Below are 17407 nucleotides of genomic sequence, written 5' to 3'. Positions count from 1 at the left end.
ACTGTGGAGTGTCCGAGGGGCTCCTGAAGGCATCAGCACACACGCCACCACGCCTCCCTCGAGCTTAGCTGTGGACACAAACAAAAGGCGACCGAGTCCGGCTTGTCTGTCCCACACCGTTGACAGAGACAGTGTCCACTCCGGCTACAGCAGCACTGTAAGTCTGAGCTGAAGACACCGTCGTGTCTGTGTCTCTGCCAGCGCCTGACTTCAGGGTAAGTACTGGTGGTGTTGTTGCTGACGTGTTTGACGTTAATTGTGTTTTTCCCGTTTCTAACGTTAGCAGCCACGTTAGCCTGTGTGGTTACCTGGACTTACGTTCACGTGAGCTCGTGATGTTTTGCTCTCGTCTTGTCGCTACTTCGATTGTGAGCAGCAGAGCAAATATCCGACAGTAAAACACATTAAAGCCACTGTTTTGCATCAGTGCGTTGGTGTTATTGACAGTGACTTTAACTCGGCATAAACTTCAGCAGGTGACATTTAACTCTTCAGCGGCGTTTATGCAAAATAAACTGTGGACCCCAGCAGCTCTCTGTCAGTTTACTGTAGATGCTCGTTTGTTTAACATGTTCAGTTTAAGAAGTGTCTGATAAATGGAGAGTTAGATGCAAACACATGTAGACGATTAAACAAAACTTAGGGAATTAGGAGAATCCAGCCATTTGAGACAGCTCTCATCAGCCTGAGAAATATCTGATGGCCTGTCTGCTCGCTGATATGTTATATCTTTCTACACAACTGCCTCCATCATTGAGATTTTTTTATGGTCTGTCATGCTTCCAGTGGTGTTGTTTGATGCTCTCTTTACTATATCAATTATTGAGTATTCCCTGCCAGCTTTTCAGTACAAAGCACTCTGTCGCTGACATCAGGAAAGCTTGCTCCCACTATGGGCTGTGATGCTGCACCACGGGAGTCACAAGAAACAGGCTGCTGTTTAATCTGTGTGAGGACAAGTTATATGTCGTTGTCTGGATGTCCCTGTAGCTGCCTACAGTTTAAGGCATTCACATATCTTCCTGAAATCTGCTTCTTTTTGGTTGCTGAAATGAAAAATTGGCCTTTTGTAGGGGATTATTTGAGGGTTGCCCCACTTTTGTCAATGTGGTTTCCTGTGTATTGCAACATGGATTAAATCCCATTTTGAGGTCACATTTAATAAAGACGAAACTGTGTACTTGTTGTTGTTGAAAGCATTTAACATGATAATTCATTGGAGTAATGGCTTTTGTGACAAGGGAGTGGGGATCATTTCAGGGAAGGTTGTCTTTGTCTCATGGCTGTTAATTGATTAAACAATACAGATGGATCAACTGGCAGGCAGCAGGGCAACTTGGCAAGCAGTGCTGAACTGCTAAATAGAGCATCACGATCCACCTTTTGTCTTTGGTGTTCCTGCCTCTTGTCCAGCTCCAACTGATCACAGAACAGCACTACTTCAAACAATCATAAATGTATGTTGTTGCTGGCTTGACAACACTGGAGAAAGAGGGACAAACTGCCACCCTGAGTGTTTTATCTGCCCTGCAGTAACTGAGATTCATCAACCACTTCATTTACCCTCAGTTCTTTGCTCCACAGTGGATTAAATAAGCAAAAATCTTCCAAGGCAAACAGTAAAATACTATTAACAGGGAGGGCACCACTGTGTGGGTTCTTGCACATTCAAGTTGACCAAAGTCTCCAATTGTCTGGCTTTTTTCTTTCACTTTGTGAGTATTTAGCCATTGCTTTGCTGCTGCATCATTTCCAACGTGCTGAAAGACAGGAGTTCTTACACTGGTGAGAGGGTGAGTGGAAAGCAGTCGTGGGTTTGTTGGAAACTGTTTTCTGCTGCTGTAGCTTCTTGCAGCTAATTGTTTTCTGTTCTTGAAAATCACATCTTGAAGCAGGGCTCGCGGTGGACAACAGAACCACTGTCTGGATGCATGAAAACAGCAGTGCTCGCTGCCCACTCCAGATTCCACTCAAACATTGTGGCACAAAGCGTCTGGTTGTTTCTGTTGTTAAATTCCCTTCTGTGGAGCAACCAGTCAGCTCTTCAGAGCGGCTTCTGTACACAAATTCAGCTTATCGAAGAAACAACAGGACTTGGTTTCACATCTGTTTTTTATAGTTCTTTTCTCAATGTTTGGATTTAGGAAAGGCTTTGTTAGCATTGGTGCTATTGTCAAGGATATCTTTTATGCTTGCGCAGCTGTGTATGTTTGTGTGGCCAAGTTGTGCATAATAAGCATATACAGGAGCCGGTCTGAATTAGAGCATGTGCCACTTAATATCCATCTGTCTGTGTGGAGTTTCTGCCATGGCTGCATTTTCTGGCTCTAGCAGGCACTTATCAGGAATCAGCTGGATTCTGTTTTCTATGCTACAATATATTGGCTACAGTATGTATTACAACCCTCTTTTTTTTTTTAGTTTCAGCTGTTATTCTATTAACAGTTACTCACCATTTCCACTGCTGAGATCTAGGATGTGGCAAAAACACAGCACAATATGGACAGCAGACGTTGTGGTTACTCTTCAAACCTTAAAACCTGTTTGCTCACTTATGTGGTTGTCCTGCTGCGTCCATTAGTCATCGCATCCCCCATACTGTAGCAATGAGAATATCTGATGATGATGTGTGTTTGTTTTTTAGCATCAACACATTAACATATGCAAACACATATATGGATCCCTATAAATTTGGTAATTTGTGATCAATACATGCATTTAAGGGACATTTTACAATTAATGACGACTGCATGTCTAGAGCCATGCTGGCAGCTCTGTGAGACTGCATTAGCACAGCAGCGCTTTCAGCTAAATGCTAAGTTCAGCATGCCAGCATGCTCTCAATGACAATCCAATCAGAAATACCAGAGAAGCACAATCTGGACTTTTTTAGCTGCAGATCGGAGGATCATTAAAGCTTCAAAACTTTAAAAAAACACACTGACAGTGTGTTCAGCATATTAGCATGCTAGCTCCATCAGCACGGAACTAACACACTGATGTTCAGTTTGTTAGATCCATGCTGCTAGCATGCTAATGTGTCCTTATTCACAGTAAACTCAAAGCACAAACAAGGCTGATGATGGAGGTGTGTTGAAAGTCAGGGGATCACAAAAGTTATTATGAAAAAATCCTGAAGGGGGAAAGAATGTCTGCACCAGATTTCATAGCAGTCCATCCAATAGCTATGGAAGCATGTCTGCCTTGACCAGAATGGCAGCTCGACCAGCCGATCAGCAGATATTGCCACTCCCAGAGATCGTTTCACACGTTATAATAAACTTGTCAGTTCTCTCCGGTGGGGAAACTCTGTAATGGCGACACTGTTTCCAAATTGACTCAATAATACATTATCTTTTGGATTTCTGTACTGAGTTTCTTGTTACCTATTGGCCAACGTATACGGCGTCTGTATATTTGTGGTCAGCTAAATCATCTGATATTATTGGCCCGACCTATTTATTGTGTCCAGCTCTGCCACTTTATCTCCTGTCTAATCTCAGAGGCAGCTGTCAGTTATGATTTTAGGGCTTGTTTTTGGTGAGCAAAGCAGATTCTGTGGTATTAAGACTTAAGGGTGAGTTCTGTTCTGAGTGACGAAAGCATGATGTAACACTAAGAGAAGTGCAGGGCAGGTGTCCAAACACAGGCACACACATATACACATGTATCTATGCCCTCTCACACCCAGCCAGTGATCGCTACACTGCAAACTGGGATGCAGGAGTAGAACCGGTGCATCACATAGCTGCCACAACAATGGCAACCCCATTCTGCCCAGCATCTATCTCTGTGATGAGAGGGAATGTAGACAGTGAAAAGCATGCTTTCCTAAGACAAGGATGGTGGTCAGAGGCCGGTGGATAATCCACGGCTTGTGGCATGTGCTGTTGAGCTACGATGGATGAAAACTGCAGGTTTCTTAAAATAGATTTGTTAGACCGGATTTCTGTCTTACAAGAGTGGGCAAGAGCTGTTCTTAATATCACCGAGATGCTATGGCTGACACATCTACTCGCTGTCTCGTGGATGTCAGGGGCGGCTTTTTGGCGAGCACACTGGGTTGGTGGTTCCCATGTTTTAAATATGAGGCTGAGGGTGTGTTCTGTCAAAGCATCACATTTAGCTTCCCTCGGAAAGCGTATGCTAATTTCCCAACATGCATCCTCATACATTTGGAGTGATGTTTGTGCTGTCAGCTTGTTATTTACAGTCTCCAGTCTCCTCTTCAGGATGTTCATGCGTAGGATATAAAGGCACAGCCAAGGTCTGGAGATAGTCCAATTTGGGTGTCATCTCTGTTGTTGTTTGTGTTTTGGTTTCGTTAGAACATGACCTGGAGTGCATCAGAGCAGTTTGTGGTGTAATGTCTTGGCTGAGTTCATGGCTCTATCCTGGAAAAACTCAGGTGTGGAGTGTATTACTTATAAATGAGGATAAAAAGATCAGAAGATGATCAATAGCAGAGCCAGTCTGCAATGGGCTCCACACTACTTTAGCGCAGTGGCAGCACGGGAGAGTGGTCTGACTGAATCCACTGTCAATCTGGGTTAAATCTTTTCTGTGTGTGTGTGTGTGTGTGTGTGTGTGTGTGTGTGTGTGTGTGTGTGTGTGTGTGTGTGTTTTAAATGAGCAGAATCATGAAAGGAAAGCCCAAACAATGCTAAGCTCACGCAATCTTTTGCTAAACACAGTTGGAACGGACTGGATGATCTTTTTGTTAAATATCTGGCAACAGTAGACTGCAAATGCTTTTCTAAATAATAGGGGAGCAAACCCACAGAAGCACTCTGTGACTCTTAAAGGCGCTCTGAGAGGAGGACCAGGAGGACCATGAAGCCGCTCGTGCTGCTGTAGTTCAGGCTGATACAATTCTCTGAAGTTGCTGACTGACAGCAGTTTGTTAAACGACTCAACTCGCAGTTCAGGAGTTTAATGTGACGCAAAGATCTGTGTGAGGTACATATTAGAGATGAAGCTAAGAAGGGGATTACAGTGAACAACAACCCTTTTGTCTGAGTGTTTCCTCAGCAGCTCACATGTTTGCTGTGAGGCTTTTTCAAATTCCTGGATGACTTGTCGAGATTTCTGACCACAGCATTCAGCGAAGCAACACGAGGCATAAACAGTGTTTGCTTCATGCTGTACCTCACGGGGTCATCAGATGCTGACGTGTAGTTTCCTCTCGTGTCAAATTGTAACCTTTCAGGTGTCTCCACAGGAAATTGTGACTGTTTATCACAATCTCTGTTTTGCTAAGAGTTTTACTCATACAGAAACAGCCCTCATCTGGTGACTATGAATTGTGTCTGTGCAGGCTTTGACTGGCGCAGAATGGCTGAGCTTTACAGAAAGGTTTGGGCCCATTTACCAGAGTCAGTAAATTTGCCAGCAGACTGGTCAACACCACATTCACATAGTTTTAGGATTTTTCCATCCATATGTACATAGGGTCCTTTGATTTCCACATTACAGAAAACACAGAACACATATGCAGAATATCATGGAAATTGCCAAAATATGGATGCAGTTTATAACATGTGGGGTTTTCCCCGCCATCATAAGCATTTTCCAGAGTGCCTAAGCCGCAAGAACAGGAACAAAAAAAAATTAGGCTGCTGTGTTTTAGTGACACACAAACACACACACACAGAGAGCTCCTCTGAGAGAAAGGGAGAGAGAGAGAGGCAGCATGCTAGCAGGAGCTTCTCACTTCAGCAAACTCCCATGTATGCAGCCACATTGGAACATGCTAGAGGCAAGTTTGTGGAAGACTCCAGAGCCGTATGTGCCCAGTCAGATACTCTGTTGGAGAAAATGAAAAGGCTATGTCCGTTTCTGGTAAAATCAAGGAGGAGTGTTGCCCAAACGTGAGAGAAGCCTCCGTCAGACCCTCCGTCAGACCCCATCTGTTTGATGGAAAAATAAAGCAATGTTGTGTTACAACAAACGCAACAACTTAAACGCAGAAATCCGAAAAATTGAAAATAATACTTTTGTTGAAATTATGCCTCGGTGACATCTTAAGACATATGCTTTGTAATTGAATCTGAAAATCATTTGATTGAATTAGAACCCATCATCTGGTGGTACTGCACTGACAGCAGCCTCTATAAATGATTTCTAACACTGTTTCATCTGGTGAGAAGCATTTTTGATGTTAATTTTAGGCCATGAGGGCATTAACTGTCCCGCTGATTTCCTGATTATGGCGTGGGCCGCACCATCGACGGATGTTTGTAAGCAAAAATGTCAAATCCACAAATTAAATGATTATATTAATAACAGGTCTTTAAATAGAAAAGCAGCACTCTTAACATGGTTTGCCATTTGTGCTATTATTTATTCAAACCTTATTACTCTCTGCTAAGCCTCAAAATACAGGTTGTTGCTCTCTCTGTGCAAACTCTCCTCTCTGGTCTGGTGCAGGTTCCACCAGCTTTCCACCGTTTTTGGGTTTTTTTTTCCTTGTGTGGTGTCAAATAAAGCATCTGTTTAAGGGATCACGTAGTAGCCACAGGGTGGAGAATGTTAAAAATAAATTCTCTGTTTATATTATAGACTTTTATCAGTCCAGCCTCACACTCTGCCTTTCCTATGGATGGAACATTAGGGGATTTCTGTGGTCTCTGCATAGAAGGCATCAGAGTCTTTGAGTTTTCCTATATGCAAATTTGAGTCTTTATCTGCATTCCTGCATTCTGTTCCTGTTTTCATTTTGTAACCATCCTGATGAATGAACATAATGTCTGATTCATGTTTCAGCTACACTCAGTTGTAAATTGGCACCACGTTGGACAGTTTTTCTTTATAGCCCCATAACTTGATCCCTTCTGATACACTGTTTACGTCACTGGGTGAATTCCTCCTCACAGACAGGCCATTTATTGCCTCTCTCACTGATACAGTTCAGACTGTAAGGGAAGTATCCATTGACTGGACAGTTGATTTGTTTGGTAGATAAGTGAATGAGTGGCTCTACTGATAAATAGTGTAGTTGGACGCAGTAATGTCAGACAGGCTGAGGACAGAGCACTGAATGAATGAAGATGTTTGACTGAGTCTTTTTGTGCAGTAGAATCTGCTTTTTATGTTGAGTGCTGGACTCACACTGTGTGCATTTTATTTAAGCTGACAGTTCCCACGACAAGAGCTCAGCGTCACATTTTTAAACATATGGTGACCGTAAAACTAAGCAGTGCAAGTCTGCAAGATAGTCCAATATTAATGAGGTTTAGTACTAATTGTGTACTGCGGCAGGGTTGGCTAGTTTGTACTTTTAAAAGAGTAAACTGCACAGTTCATGTCATACAGTGTAATGCTCTTCTTGCTAGACGGATTTGTCTGAGTGGTGTCTGTCCTTCCTGTCTCCATGGTTAATGGAGGGTCTCCTTTATAGCTGTGGGCCACCTTTGGTCTGGCATTAGTGGTGCAGATAAACGTCCTCCTTCAACTTCTCAACGATACTCTGTGATAAGAGTCAGATGGTCAACAAAATGCTTTACCAATTTCATCACCTGTCTCATGATCGAGCCTCTGAAGTGTCGAGCGAGTGTGTGATTTCATTTAGGCACCTGTGTGGAACGGTATGTTTGCCTTCATTAGATTTTCTGCCTTACAGGACGTTTCCCTCGTTCTGCTCGTGTTCCAGCTTTCATGCAATAATGTCCCTGTGCTTTCATGTACAGTTTGAAGCGTTCTGCTCTGGACGTGGAGAAAACTTGTTAGTCGATTCTTAGAGTGAGGCGGATGAGCACTAAGTTTTAGTACTATCTTTATCCACTGTAATTTGTTCATCCTTATTTGAGCTCACATGATTAGGCCTTAAATATCTGCTTTCCCTCTGTCATCTGTAAGCCTTTTTTCCTCTCTTTCTCATGTCTTTTCCTCCTGTGATCCCCCTCCCTCTTTTCTCCTTCAGTCTCTACATGCATAACCACCTGTAAGAAGGCTGCTCCTCCACCAGTGCCGCCCCGGACCACCTCCAAGCCCTACATTTCTGTGACAGTACAGAGCAGCACAGAGTCAGCCCAGGACAACTATCTGGACCAGCAGGACCGGAGGTCGGAGGTCAATAGCCAGTCAAGCCACGCTCACAGCAATTCCTCTGACAGCCTTGACAGCACCCGTGCCAACAGCCTGGCCCGGGGCATTCCCCGCCCTCCGCACATCATCCCCACTCCCATCGCCACCCCGAGAGAGCCAATCGTCCCCACAACCTCTAATGCTTCCACTGAGACAAGTGACTCAGCCATCCAGCATGAATCCCTGAAATCAGGATTAAATAAAGGGAATCTTGTGGCAGAGGAGCCCCTAGTGGCACCAGTACCCAGACGGAAACTGTCCTCCATTGGCATACAGGTAGGCGATGGGATAGTTGCAGTAAACAGGGCTGGTACAGTTGAATCAGTGCTGTCGCCACATATTAACAGTTACTAACGCAGTCAAGACAGAGCCCTCGTCTCAGTGTTTTTCTTATGTGTAGGTTGTTCCGCCTGTTGAGCTTGAATCCAGGAAAAAGCTCATTTTTAACAGTAATCCTCTGCGGTGCATGGCAATGTCAGAGTACGTCACCTCAAGCCCAAAAATGTGCTTGCAAGCTAAAGGTCCCAACAGAGTGAGCATCCCTCTATCATTAGAGCTGGCCGCTGTGGAGAAGGCAGAAAATGCATAGTTGTGTTCCCCTCAACCAGAACTTTCTCTTCTGTATTTGCTGAAATAACAGCCCTTTTCTCCATTTTCCACACCCTGTACATTAACAGAACTCAGTCAGGGTAGCCATGAATTCTAACAAATACATCATTAAAACCGAGCACATAATTGTACATATTTTCTCTGTGTTTTTCTGTTTTTCTTTTGATGGTTTGGTTTTATCACTTGAAAATGTAAAAGCCTAAATGAAGTCATAGATCAGGGGTCTGTGAAAGTTTCTGTTTTTGAGTTAATGTTCAAAATTTTGACCTGGTCACAGATGCTTTTTTCATTTCACTGTTTATTTGTTGTAAGGTTGACTGTATTCAGGAAGTTCCACGAGAGGAGACCCCGCCATTGGCCAAATTTCAGTCAATTGGAGTACAGGTGGAGGACGGGTGGCAGTAAGTCCTCTTCCTGTCCTTGTAACAATGTGAGGAATTTATATTATAGCCACACACACTGCTCTGACTACTCTTTCCCTTTCCAGGAGCTATGTCGATGTCAAAGCAATGTGAATGTCAGTTTTTTGTCAGAAAATTATCTTTGTGTGTTGTATTGATGGTGTTGAAGTCGATTCCTGGCATGAGAATTTACTACTGAAACTGGTCTGCGTCTGCTGTGTACTTCAGACCTTTTTCTAGGTTACTGCAGTGTAGTTTGGGTTCTGTCCTCGTGATGTTTTGAATGACAGTAACTTCTGTGACACCGTCCTCTCATATTTTCTTACCTTTGTATGCTGCATTAGTGTTTTGGGTGTAGCAGCTGTTCTGAGACGTGACATTTATTTTTATTTTTTTTGTCTACTGTCTGTTCTCCCCACATTTTTGGTTTAGCAATTACCAAAATGTAGCTGACCCTGGGCTCTTCCAGTCTGATGCTGTTCTTGTCCTCCTCTCTATATTAGTTAAGATTCTTCAATCAAGCAGTTGTAGTATTTCATAATCAGACTGAATCACCGCTTCCTGTGTGATAACACGAAATGGAAATAATGTGGAATCAGGCAACTGTCATGTTCAGCCTGCTGGACCCCCAGTCATAAGATGCCAAATGCGAGTTGATGCCAGTCTGAGTGCTCCCATTATCATGTATACAAAGCCCAGTCTCTGATCGATCCTGTTTATTCACATCTATATTGACCAGCAGAAGGGACTCAGTGTTGAAACTAAGCATTGTGTGTTTGTTCCAGTAATGGAGACATCATTCTTGAATAATTTAGTGTTTTTCTATCCACTGGTCTGCGCGTAACAGTGGACAAAAAACTAAGCTGGCAAAAGAGAATTCTTGTTCTATAAAAGGCCCATCTGTAACAGTGAGTCTCACCCTGTTTGTTTCAGGCTCAGTGGCTCCAGTAACATGGCCTCAAAACAAGAAACAGACTCAGACACACACGACATCCCTTTCGTCTCCCATGTCAATAATGTCAAACACTCTGAGAAGAAAGTCATGGTCAATAGTGCCAGCCAATCCATGAGCTCCCCTCCTGGACAGGACTCTTTAGACAATGGAGACACTGCTGGTGACATCTCCTCACCTCCACCGCCCAGGCAGATCCTCAACCGCTCCACCACACGAAGTAGCTCTTCCTCCTTCTCAGAAAGTCTAGACCCAGCGTTGGACCCCTCGTCTCTTCCACCTCCAGACCCTTGGCTGGAGAGTGGGAATGGGAGTAACAGCAGTGTTCCCCAGAGCGGAGGAGGGGGAACACTGTGTCGGAGAGATGGCCACTGGTTCCTGAAGCTGCTGCTGGCTGAGACAGGACGCATGGAAGGCTGGTGCCAGCAGATGGAGCAGGAGACCAAAGACAACCAGCTCTCAGAGGAGGGTAAGATTATCAGGGTACTCCCTACAACCCGGGCAAGGTGATATTGTGAAACAGTGAACAAGGCTGCGTCAGAGTTTTGACAGGTTCACCTGGCCAGCTCACTCACTGCAGTGATCATTGCACAATCCAATCCTTGACATTCCCTTACCAAAGTACTCAAAAAAGATACGGAGTTGTAAAGATATGCTTCATTTTCTACTAGAGATACAAAAATGGTGATGGTGTGATCCATTTCAATGATAATATTCAATTACATTTATACGGTTTACTCTTGGGTTTGCATAATGAATGTCCATTTCCGAAATGAAGGTGAGGTATTTGGCCCAGAAATGGCAGAACAAAGCCAAATGTACAGTCAAAGCTTTGCTGAAGTCAAGCGCGAGCAGGCCCTCTGAATCAGTCCTGTATCTTGAGCCTCTTCCAGAGGTCTGTTGGTCACTGAGTCTGAACCCCATAACAGAGCTCGGTTATAGGGTTCTGTCTCAGGTCCTACAATCGCTCTATCAGACATGCACAGCATGGAGGGGATGAAGCGGTAATACCTGGGGTTAACACACACGAGCACGCCTGTAATCCCCAGAATTACACAAATCTACTCTGGAACTGATTAAACCTCCAGATTAGATTAGTGCTTCAACATCAGCAGTGAGCACACACACAAATACACAGAGGACACACAAACAAACAAACAGCAGGAAGAGTTTGGATGCTCAGTTCATATCAGAAGCAGTGGATCATTTTATAAACAGGGTTATGAGTGTGCATGCATGCATCTGTGCGTGCGTGCATGTCCATGTATTAGTCAAGTTGTGGGGACATAAATCTGTTTACATAGTCACGATATTGGGGACTCGCCTTCCTTATGGGTGCAAAACCAAGTCCCATTAATGTAAATCATTAAATTTTAGGGTGAAGACTGGGGTTAAGGTAAGGTTGGGTTCAGGTTAGGCAAGTAGTGGTTATACTTATGTGTAGGTCTTCAGGAAATTAATGTAAGCCTATGTAATTCTGGAAACACAACTTTGTGTGTGTGTGTGTGTGTGTGTGTGTGTGTGTGTGTGTTCAGGCATGCGCATGCGCATGCATACTTTTACAGTAAAGTGGTCAGCATTAAGTCTCATGTAAAGCTGTACCTCAAAGCTGGATCTCACCACACTATAATCACATAGCCATAACTTTGCAATCCAATGATCAGATAGGAGTCCCAATTCTGTCAGGGCAGATGTTTGTCCTAGTTTTCACACAGCAACAGACAAGCACAGTGACCACTGGCTGACAGAAGGCTGGAGTATCTATATAAGCTTAGATGCCTTTGAAAGAGGATAACATTGTCCAATAGACTGTAATCCCCTTCGTGCCACCCAGTGGTGTTGGTTGGGCAATACATTATAAGGTGCACTTAATGTTTAGACACCTGTGATAAGCTTTTTGTTTGCATCAAACCAGAGCTGTGTATGTAAGACAGAGAACATTTGGTGTAGTTGAGGCTGTTGCTGTGCCTTTGATATCGGCAGGTCCTGGTGTTTATGCCATGTTTTCTAACTACAGCAGAAAAGACATGGTTTGTCATTGAGAGCTTGAATAACAGGATGCTACCGAGATAAAGAATCATAAAAGAATTGTCACGTGTTGACTGTTGTTCTCTCTTCAGTGCTGGGGAAGGTTCGCAGTGCAGTAGGAAGTGCCCAGCTCCTGATATCCCAGAAGTTCCAGCAGTTCCGGGGACTGTGTGAACAGAACTTGGTGTGTATAAAGCCTTTCTGTGATGCTTCCGCTCTACAGGTCTGCACAAGCATGAAACTGAGACTCCCATCCAGCGTCCAAGGCCCATGTTTTATAAGACCGAACCAAACTCGGTGTTATATTTTGGTTAATTTGTCTTCTGCGAAATATTCTTGCCTCAGTGCACATGAAGGTTTTCAAACAAATAGAACAGTCTAATCTGAGATCAGCCAATGATGCACAGCATATTAGGCCTACACAGAGTAATGCATGGTGGCCCACAAGCACAAAATACAAGGAGCTTATAATAAGCCAATAAGCCATTCCTCTCGGGTGACGTGTTATACTGGAAATGGCATTATACAAATTGTAGCCATCTACAGCACATGACACTACAACACTACAGCATCTTAAATGAGTAAACTATCTGTTTTGCCTGTTGTTTGATATGAAGTTCAGTTTGCCAAATACCAAACTGAGCAGGAATCTGTACGTACCAAAATGACCCAATCCACACATGAAGCCACATCACATCAGCTGTTCACTTAAAGCTGATACCACTGTACTATATGCTGTCTCCTGACTGACTAAGCCGCCTTGTCTGTATCAGTGTGTAAGTTCCTTCACTGCTTTTGCAACGACTAAACATTTTTTGTTTTGTTTCACATTCGGTTGCTCTCCAGAAAAGTACATTGACTCAGTCAGGAACACAATCATAATCAATAAATACTCTGCCTTTTCCCGGACTTCACAGGCCCATTAGCATAGCAAAGTATCAACATAGCACATTTGTATTGCTAGAAATGCCTGGACATCACCACAGTGAATGCAGCTGCTCGAGTATGAGGAACTGACTGGAGCCTGCACCAAGAAAAGCCGTCTGCCTGGAGCATTGCAAACAGCGGCTGTGACAGAGGGAAAGAAGTAAAAGCAGGATTTACTTTACATCTGTCTGGCAATCTGTGCAGGCTTTGCACAGACAATAAACACAGAGGCAGCTGTTTGGAAACAACTGAGGGGTTATGTCTGTTACTTTAAACCACATCGTGACGCTGGATCCTGGATGATCGCGCGTCTTTTTACTGACATTGTCAAACTTAAAGTTCCTCTCTATTTCTCTGCTGCTTCACGGGCTTGTTTTGCTTGGTTATGTTGAAGCATTTATAACATGTTCAATATTGTTTTAGGCTACCAAAAAAGGCTGAAGCTATGTTGTGATTCTTAAATTTGGTCTGGAGTTCAGCTGGGACACAAGATGTGAGCTGTGACATGGCTCCCTCTAGTGATGAATGTGGAAAGAGCAGCACTGGATGATGAGCTTGGTCAGCATGCAAGCAATGCAGTGCGGAGGTGTAGCGCAGTAATAAGCTGCTGTAATGAGCCAGTAAATACCTTTTGTCAGGGCGCCCTGATGGTCTATGGGGGAGGCGTGGACCGTGATCTGCAGCCGCTGTGGTTTGAGTCTGGCCCAGGGGATTTGGTTGGATGTCTTTCCTCATTTCTCTCCACTCTGTCTCATGCCAGAATGCCCCCTAAAATAGTCAGTAACATTGCAGCAGAACCACCATCACTCTAACCACACCTAAAGCAAAGCAAAAAAAAGATACAGTACAAACACACAGTCCGTACTGTCGAGCCCAGCAGCCAGGAGCTGCTGCAGAGAGCCTGATTTTGGCCAACCGCTTCATAGTTGCATTGCCAGAATGGATTTGAAGATAAATAACACTGTTTTCCGGGACCGGGACCACCAAAAACGGATGGATGGTGAACGGGACCCACAAAACTCCCCCACATATACCCCACCCACTGCCCTCATTCTCCCATTATGGACACTTCTAGGTTAAAGTATTTTTAAAAATATAGCCTAGTTTATACAATCAGAATCTTCTCAAATGAAGTAGAGTTTTCCATATGTTCTTATCTTATTTTTTATCTTATTTTTTTGTTTTTTGTATTACAAACCTGGACACATTGAAAGTAGACTCGGTCATTTCTGTATTTGTCTGTTTGTTCAAGGCCAAAAGCTGATTTGTCAGAGAATTGTGTTGGACATTGAATGTCTGGACGGGAACACTGACCATGTCTTCTCTCTCCTCGTCATTTATTGGTTGTTCTCTCGTTCTCGTCCCCCTTTTCCCTTTTTTGGTCAGAATGTGAATGCCAACCCACGGCCCACAGCCCAGGACCTGGCTGGTTTCTGGGACCTGCTACAACTCTCCATCGAGGACATCAGCCTCAAGTTCGATGAGCTCTACCATCTCAAGTCCAATGACTGGCAGTCCGTGCCGTCTGCGGCTGCCCAGTCGCCCCCTGAGCGGAAGGTACTTCCCACCCCTGCTGCCCAGTGCCCTGGCTGGGGTAGGAAAGCCGCCGAAACCGGCCTCTCTCCTCCCACCACCACCGCCATTTCTCCCACTCTTTTTTATCTCCCCTTTTGACTTCCCCGTCCCTGCGTGGGATGGACTCTAACAGGGCCTCCCTGTCCAGTACAAAGGGACCAGAGAGATCCCTTTAGGCATGCATGGAAAACTTCATCTCAAAGAGGGCCATCGTTGGCGTGTTTTTAAATGTAGAGCCCTGCTTTGAGCATGCATGTGTCACTTACTGATATGTGTGTTGCAGCGGAGCACGGCTAAGATGCACTGGCTGGTGTGTCTGAATGCAGTCTTGCTTTTGTTCCTTCTCTGTTTAAACATCTTTGCTTGTGTTTGTTTGTGTGTCTTTGTCATTTTTTCCAGCTCTCTCTCTTTTCTGTGTGTGTGTGTGTGTGTGTGTGTGTGTGTGTGTATGCGGGCTGTAGCTGAGATGCTCTTGCTTTATGTTGCTTTGCAATGCAAATGCATTGACTGTGTGTCTTGTGATCCTTTTATTGTCCTTTAAATTTGATCCATCAATTCATGTTACCATCACTTCATGTTGCCATGTCATGTCTTTGAAAATTGTCATATCAATGACTGTTTTTCCTCAATGTTTGCCTCTTTTTACCAGTTGTCTATCTGTCTGTGTTTTTTTTCTGTTTTTCACCTTAATCCACTAAATGTTATCTCAAGCTTTAACAAAAACAATCTGCACTGGCATAATGTCTTTGTCAAAGTCCTGTCTGCTAAACCTGCCTAAACAAACCTCTCGAAGACAGTTTCCACATTACGTTTTCTCACTGTCTTGTATCTGTCTTTTCTCCCCCTTTTTCACACCGCTTCCTCCGTTTCTCCTCCTCTGCCTGTCATGTTCATCACTCCCAACACCACAGGACGAGGAGAAGGCAACCCCTCCAGCGTCAAAGAAGCCCGGTAAGGGACGACCGTTGCTGGGCCGCGAGAAGAGCGCCGACTCCTCGTCCACCTCTTCTTCGGCTTCGGCAGAGAAGCAGAGACAAGAGGCTCGCAAGCGTCTGCTGGCTGCTAAAAAGGCTGCCTCGTTTCGCCAGAACTCCGCCACAGAGAGCGCAGACAGCATCGAAATCTATGTCCCCGAGGCCCAGACTCGCCTCTGAGAGAGACAGTGAGAGGAAAGGATATAGGGTCGGATCAAAGGACAGATAAGTGTCTCTCAAATACCTGGAAGAAGGAGAGGAAAACTTTTGCGATGCAAATGAGCTACTCTGAATAAACACGGATGGAGGTGGGGGGTGGGGATCAAATTCCTAGAGATTGGGGTGGGGGTGGATTTGGGCATTTCTGACACTCTTACAGTTCAAGGCTGGTCCTGGTGGCATCCAATTACTTAACAAACACAACATGAAAAACTTTGGTGGGCTCGACAGACTATGAAGCAGGAGACTCCTCGTTTGAGGCTGCCATTGAAAACCTCAGCTGATGAACTTTGTCATTTCTTGTTACTACTCTTGATATCATGAAATTGTTAATGAAGGTATTGTTATTTCGATGATTATATCCTAAAGAATCTATATGAAGACTGTTTTAAATGTCCCTCTATCTCGGCTAGAAGATCTATTAAGTGGACAGAAGGCAAACATTAAGGCTCTTCTGCCTCCCATCGTCCTCCTCTCTTCCCAGATCATTGGCCATCTTGTAGCTTTGCACAACACCACCTTGTGGCCATCACACACACACACACACACACACACATACATACACACAGCACTCACACACACTGCAAACCCACACCAATGTATGTCTTCCTTCTATTTATTTGTTTACTTTATTCATCCTTTTGTATAAAAGATTGTTTTTATCTGGTTATTCTGAATATTTTTGGTATGATGAAATTGAAAGTCCGGTTTGAAGGGGGTATGTAGAGTTCCTAGCAATCAACTCTCGTGTGTGTCCTTCAAAATGTTGTTGTGTCAAAGATTTTTACGACGGGCGAGAATCTGTAAAGTTTAGTTTCTTACTGGTTTTGAATGAAAGCACGTCCCGAGCATGAGGATCTCCATTTCAGTCAGAATGTCAGTGGCCACAATATCGCTGAATCTTATTTTCTGTGTAGGGAAGACATCTTAGACTCCTTTTTAGTCTGTTTAGCTTCTCTGTGTCCCCTTAACTTTGTTTCCCATGTTTGTGCTGTAACTGCAGATGCGTGAATATTTCAGTTTTGCTCCATTTGTCTGTTTGATGCTTCTTTAAGTGCTTTTATTAACCACACTTAGCATTCAGCTGGTACATCTGAAATGAATCTAAGGCTGTTATTGAAGGAATGCAGCAGGCTGAGTATGCAGGATGATCCTGTGTTATTGTTTGTGGGGACACACATTAGGACATGTGTCTCGCTGTTATTTTTATACTTTGTTTCCAGAAGCATTTTGATTTATTTTGCCTCCCATCGCTCAACAAAATCAATCTTACTTCTTTGTCACCATTATTGTTTCCCCTCATTGAACATCATGCAAAGTACCTGCACTTTTTTATTCAAAGAAAAACTATTTAATTAAAGCATTACATACATTAGTCATTGTGTTTTCATCATTTATTCAATGCTGCTTGGTTTTTTTTGTTTTTGTTTTTTTTTCATGGAAGACTGCATTAGCCAAAGATGAATTCACTGTTTCAAATTCATCTCATGTCTTTAAATGTCAGCAGCAGAGAGCTCAACAGTCACTGTGCTTACTGTGAAAGTAGTGGACTGTAGCCACAGCACAGGCTTAACGTTTGATATGCACATACACAGAAGCTTTACTAGAACTGCCCATCATTACAACAATACTGAGTG

General features: G+C 43.8%; 1 protein-coding gene across 4 annotated transcripts in view; it reads left to right on the top strand.

The window, feature by feature from the left end:
• Positions 1 to 17145, top strand: part of dlgap4b (discs, large (Drosophila) homolog-associated protein 4b) — a 102792-nt gene extending 85647 nt beyond the window's left edge. For 3 of the 4 annotated variants that reach the window (XM_076754369.1, XM_076754377.1, XM_076754361.1), the window contains 6 exons: positions 7922 to 8361; positions 9007 to 9095; positions 10029 to 10516; positions 12168 to 12259; positions 14389 to 14559; positions 15489 to 17145. In XM_076754369.1, the coding sequence (XP_076610484.1) occupies positions 7922 to 8361; positions 9007 to 9095; positions 10029 to 10516; positions 12168 to 12259; positions 14389 to 14559; positions 15489 to 15731 (1523 nt within the window). In that variant the 3' untranslated portion in view covers positions 15732 to 17145. Of the gene's footprint in view, positions 1 to 7921; positions 8362 to 9006; positions 9096 to 10028; positions 10517 to 12167; positions 12260 to 14388; positions 14597 to 15488 lie in introns of all 4 variants that reach the window. The other variant, XM_076754386.1, reaches the window with a different exon arrangement.
• Positions 17146 to 17407: the final 262 nt, after the last annotated feature.

This window comes from Chaetodon auriga, chromosome 2, assembly GCF_051107435.1.
Source record: "Chaetodon auriga isolate fChaAug3 chromosome 2, fChaAug3.hap1, whole genome shotgun sequence".
Classification (NCBI taxonomy): domain Eukaryota; kingdom Metazoa; phylum Chordata; class Actinopteri; order Chaetodontiformes; family Chaetodontidae; genus Chaetodon; species Chaetodon auriga.
The sequence above is the reverse complement of the archived record's forward strand: the minus strand, read 5'-3'. Positions and strand labels throughout refer to the sequence as shown.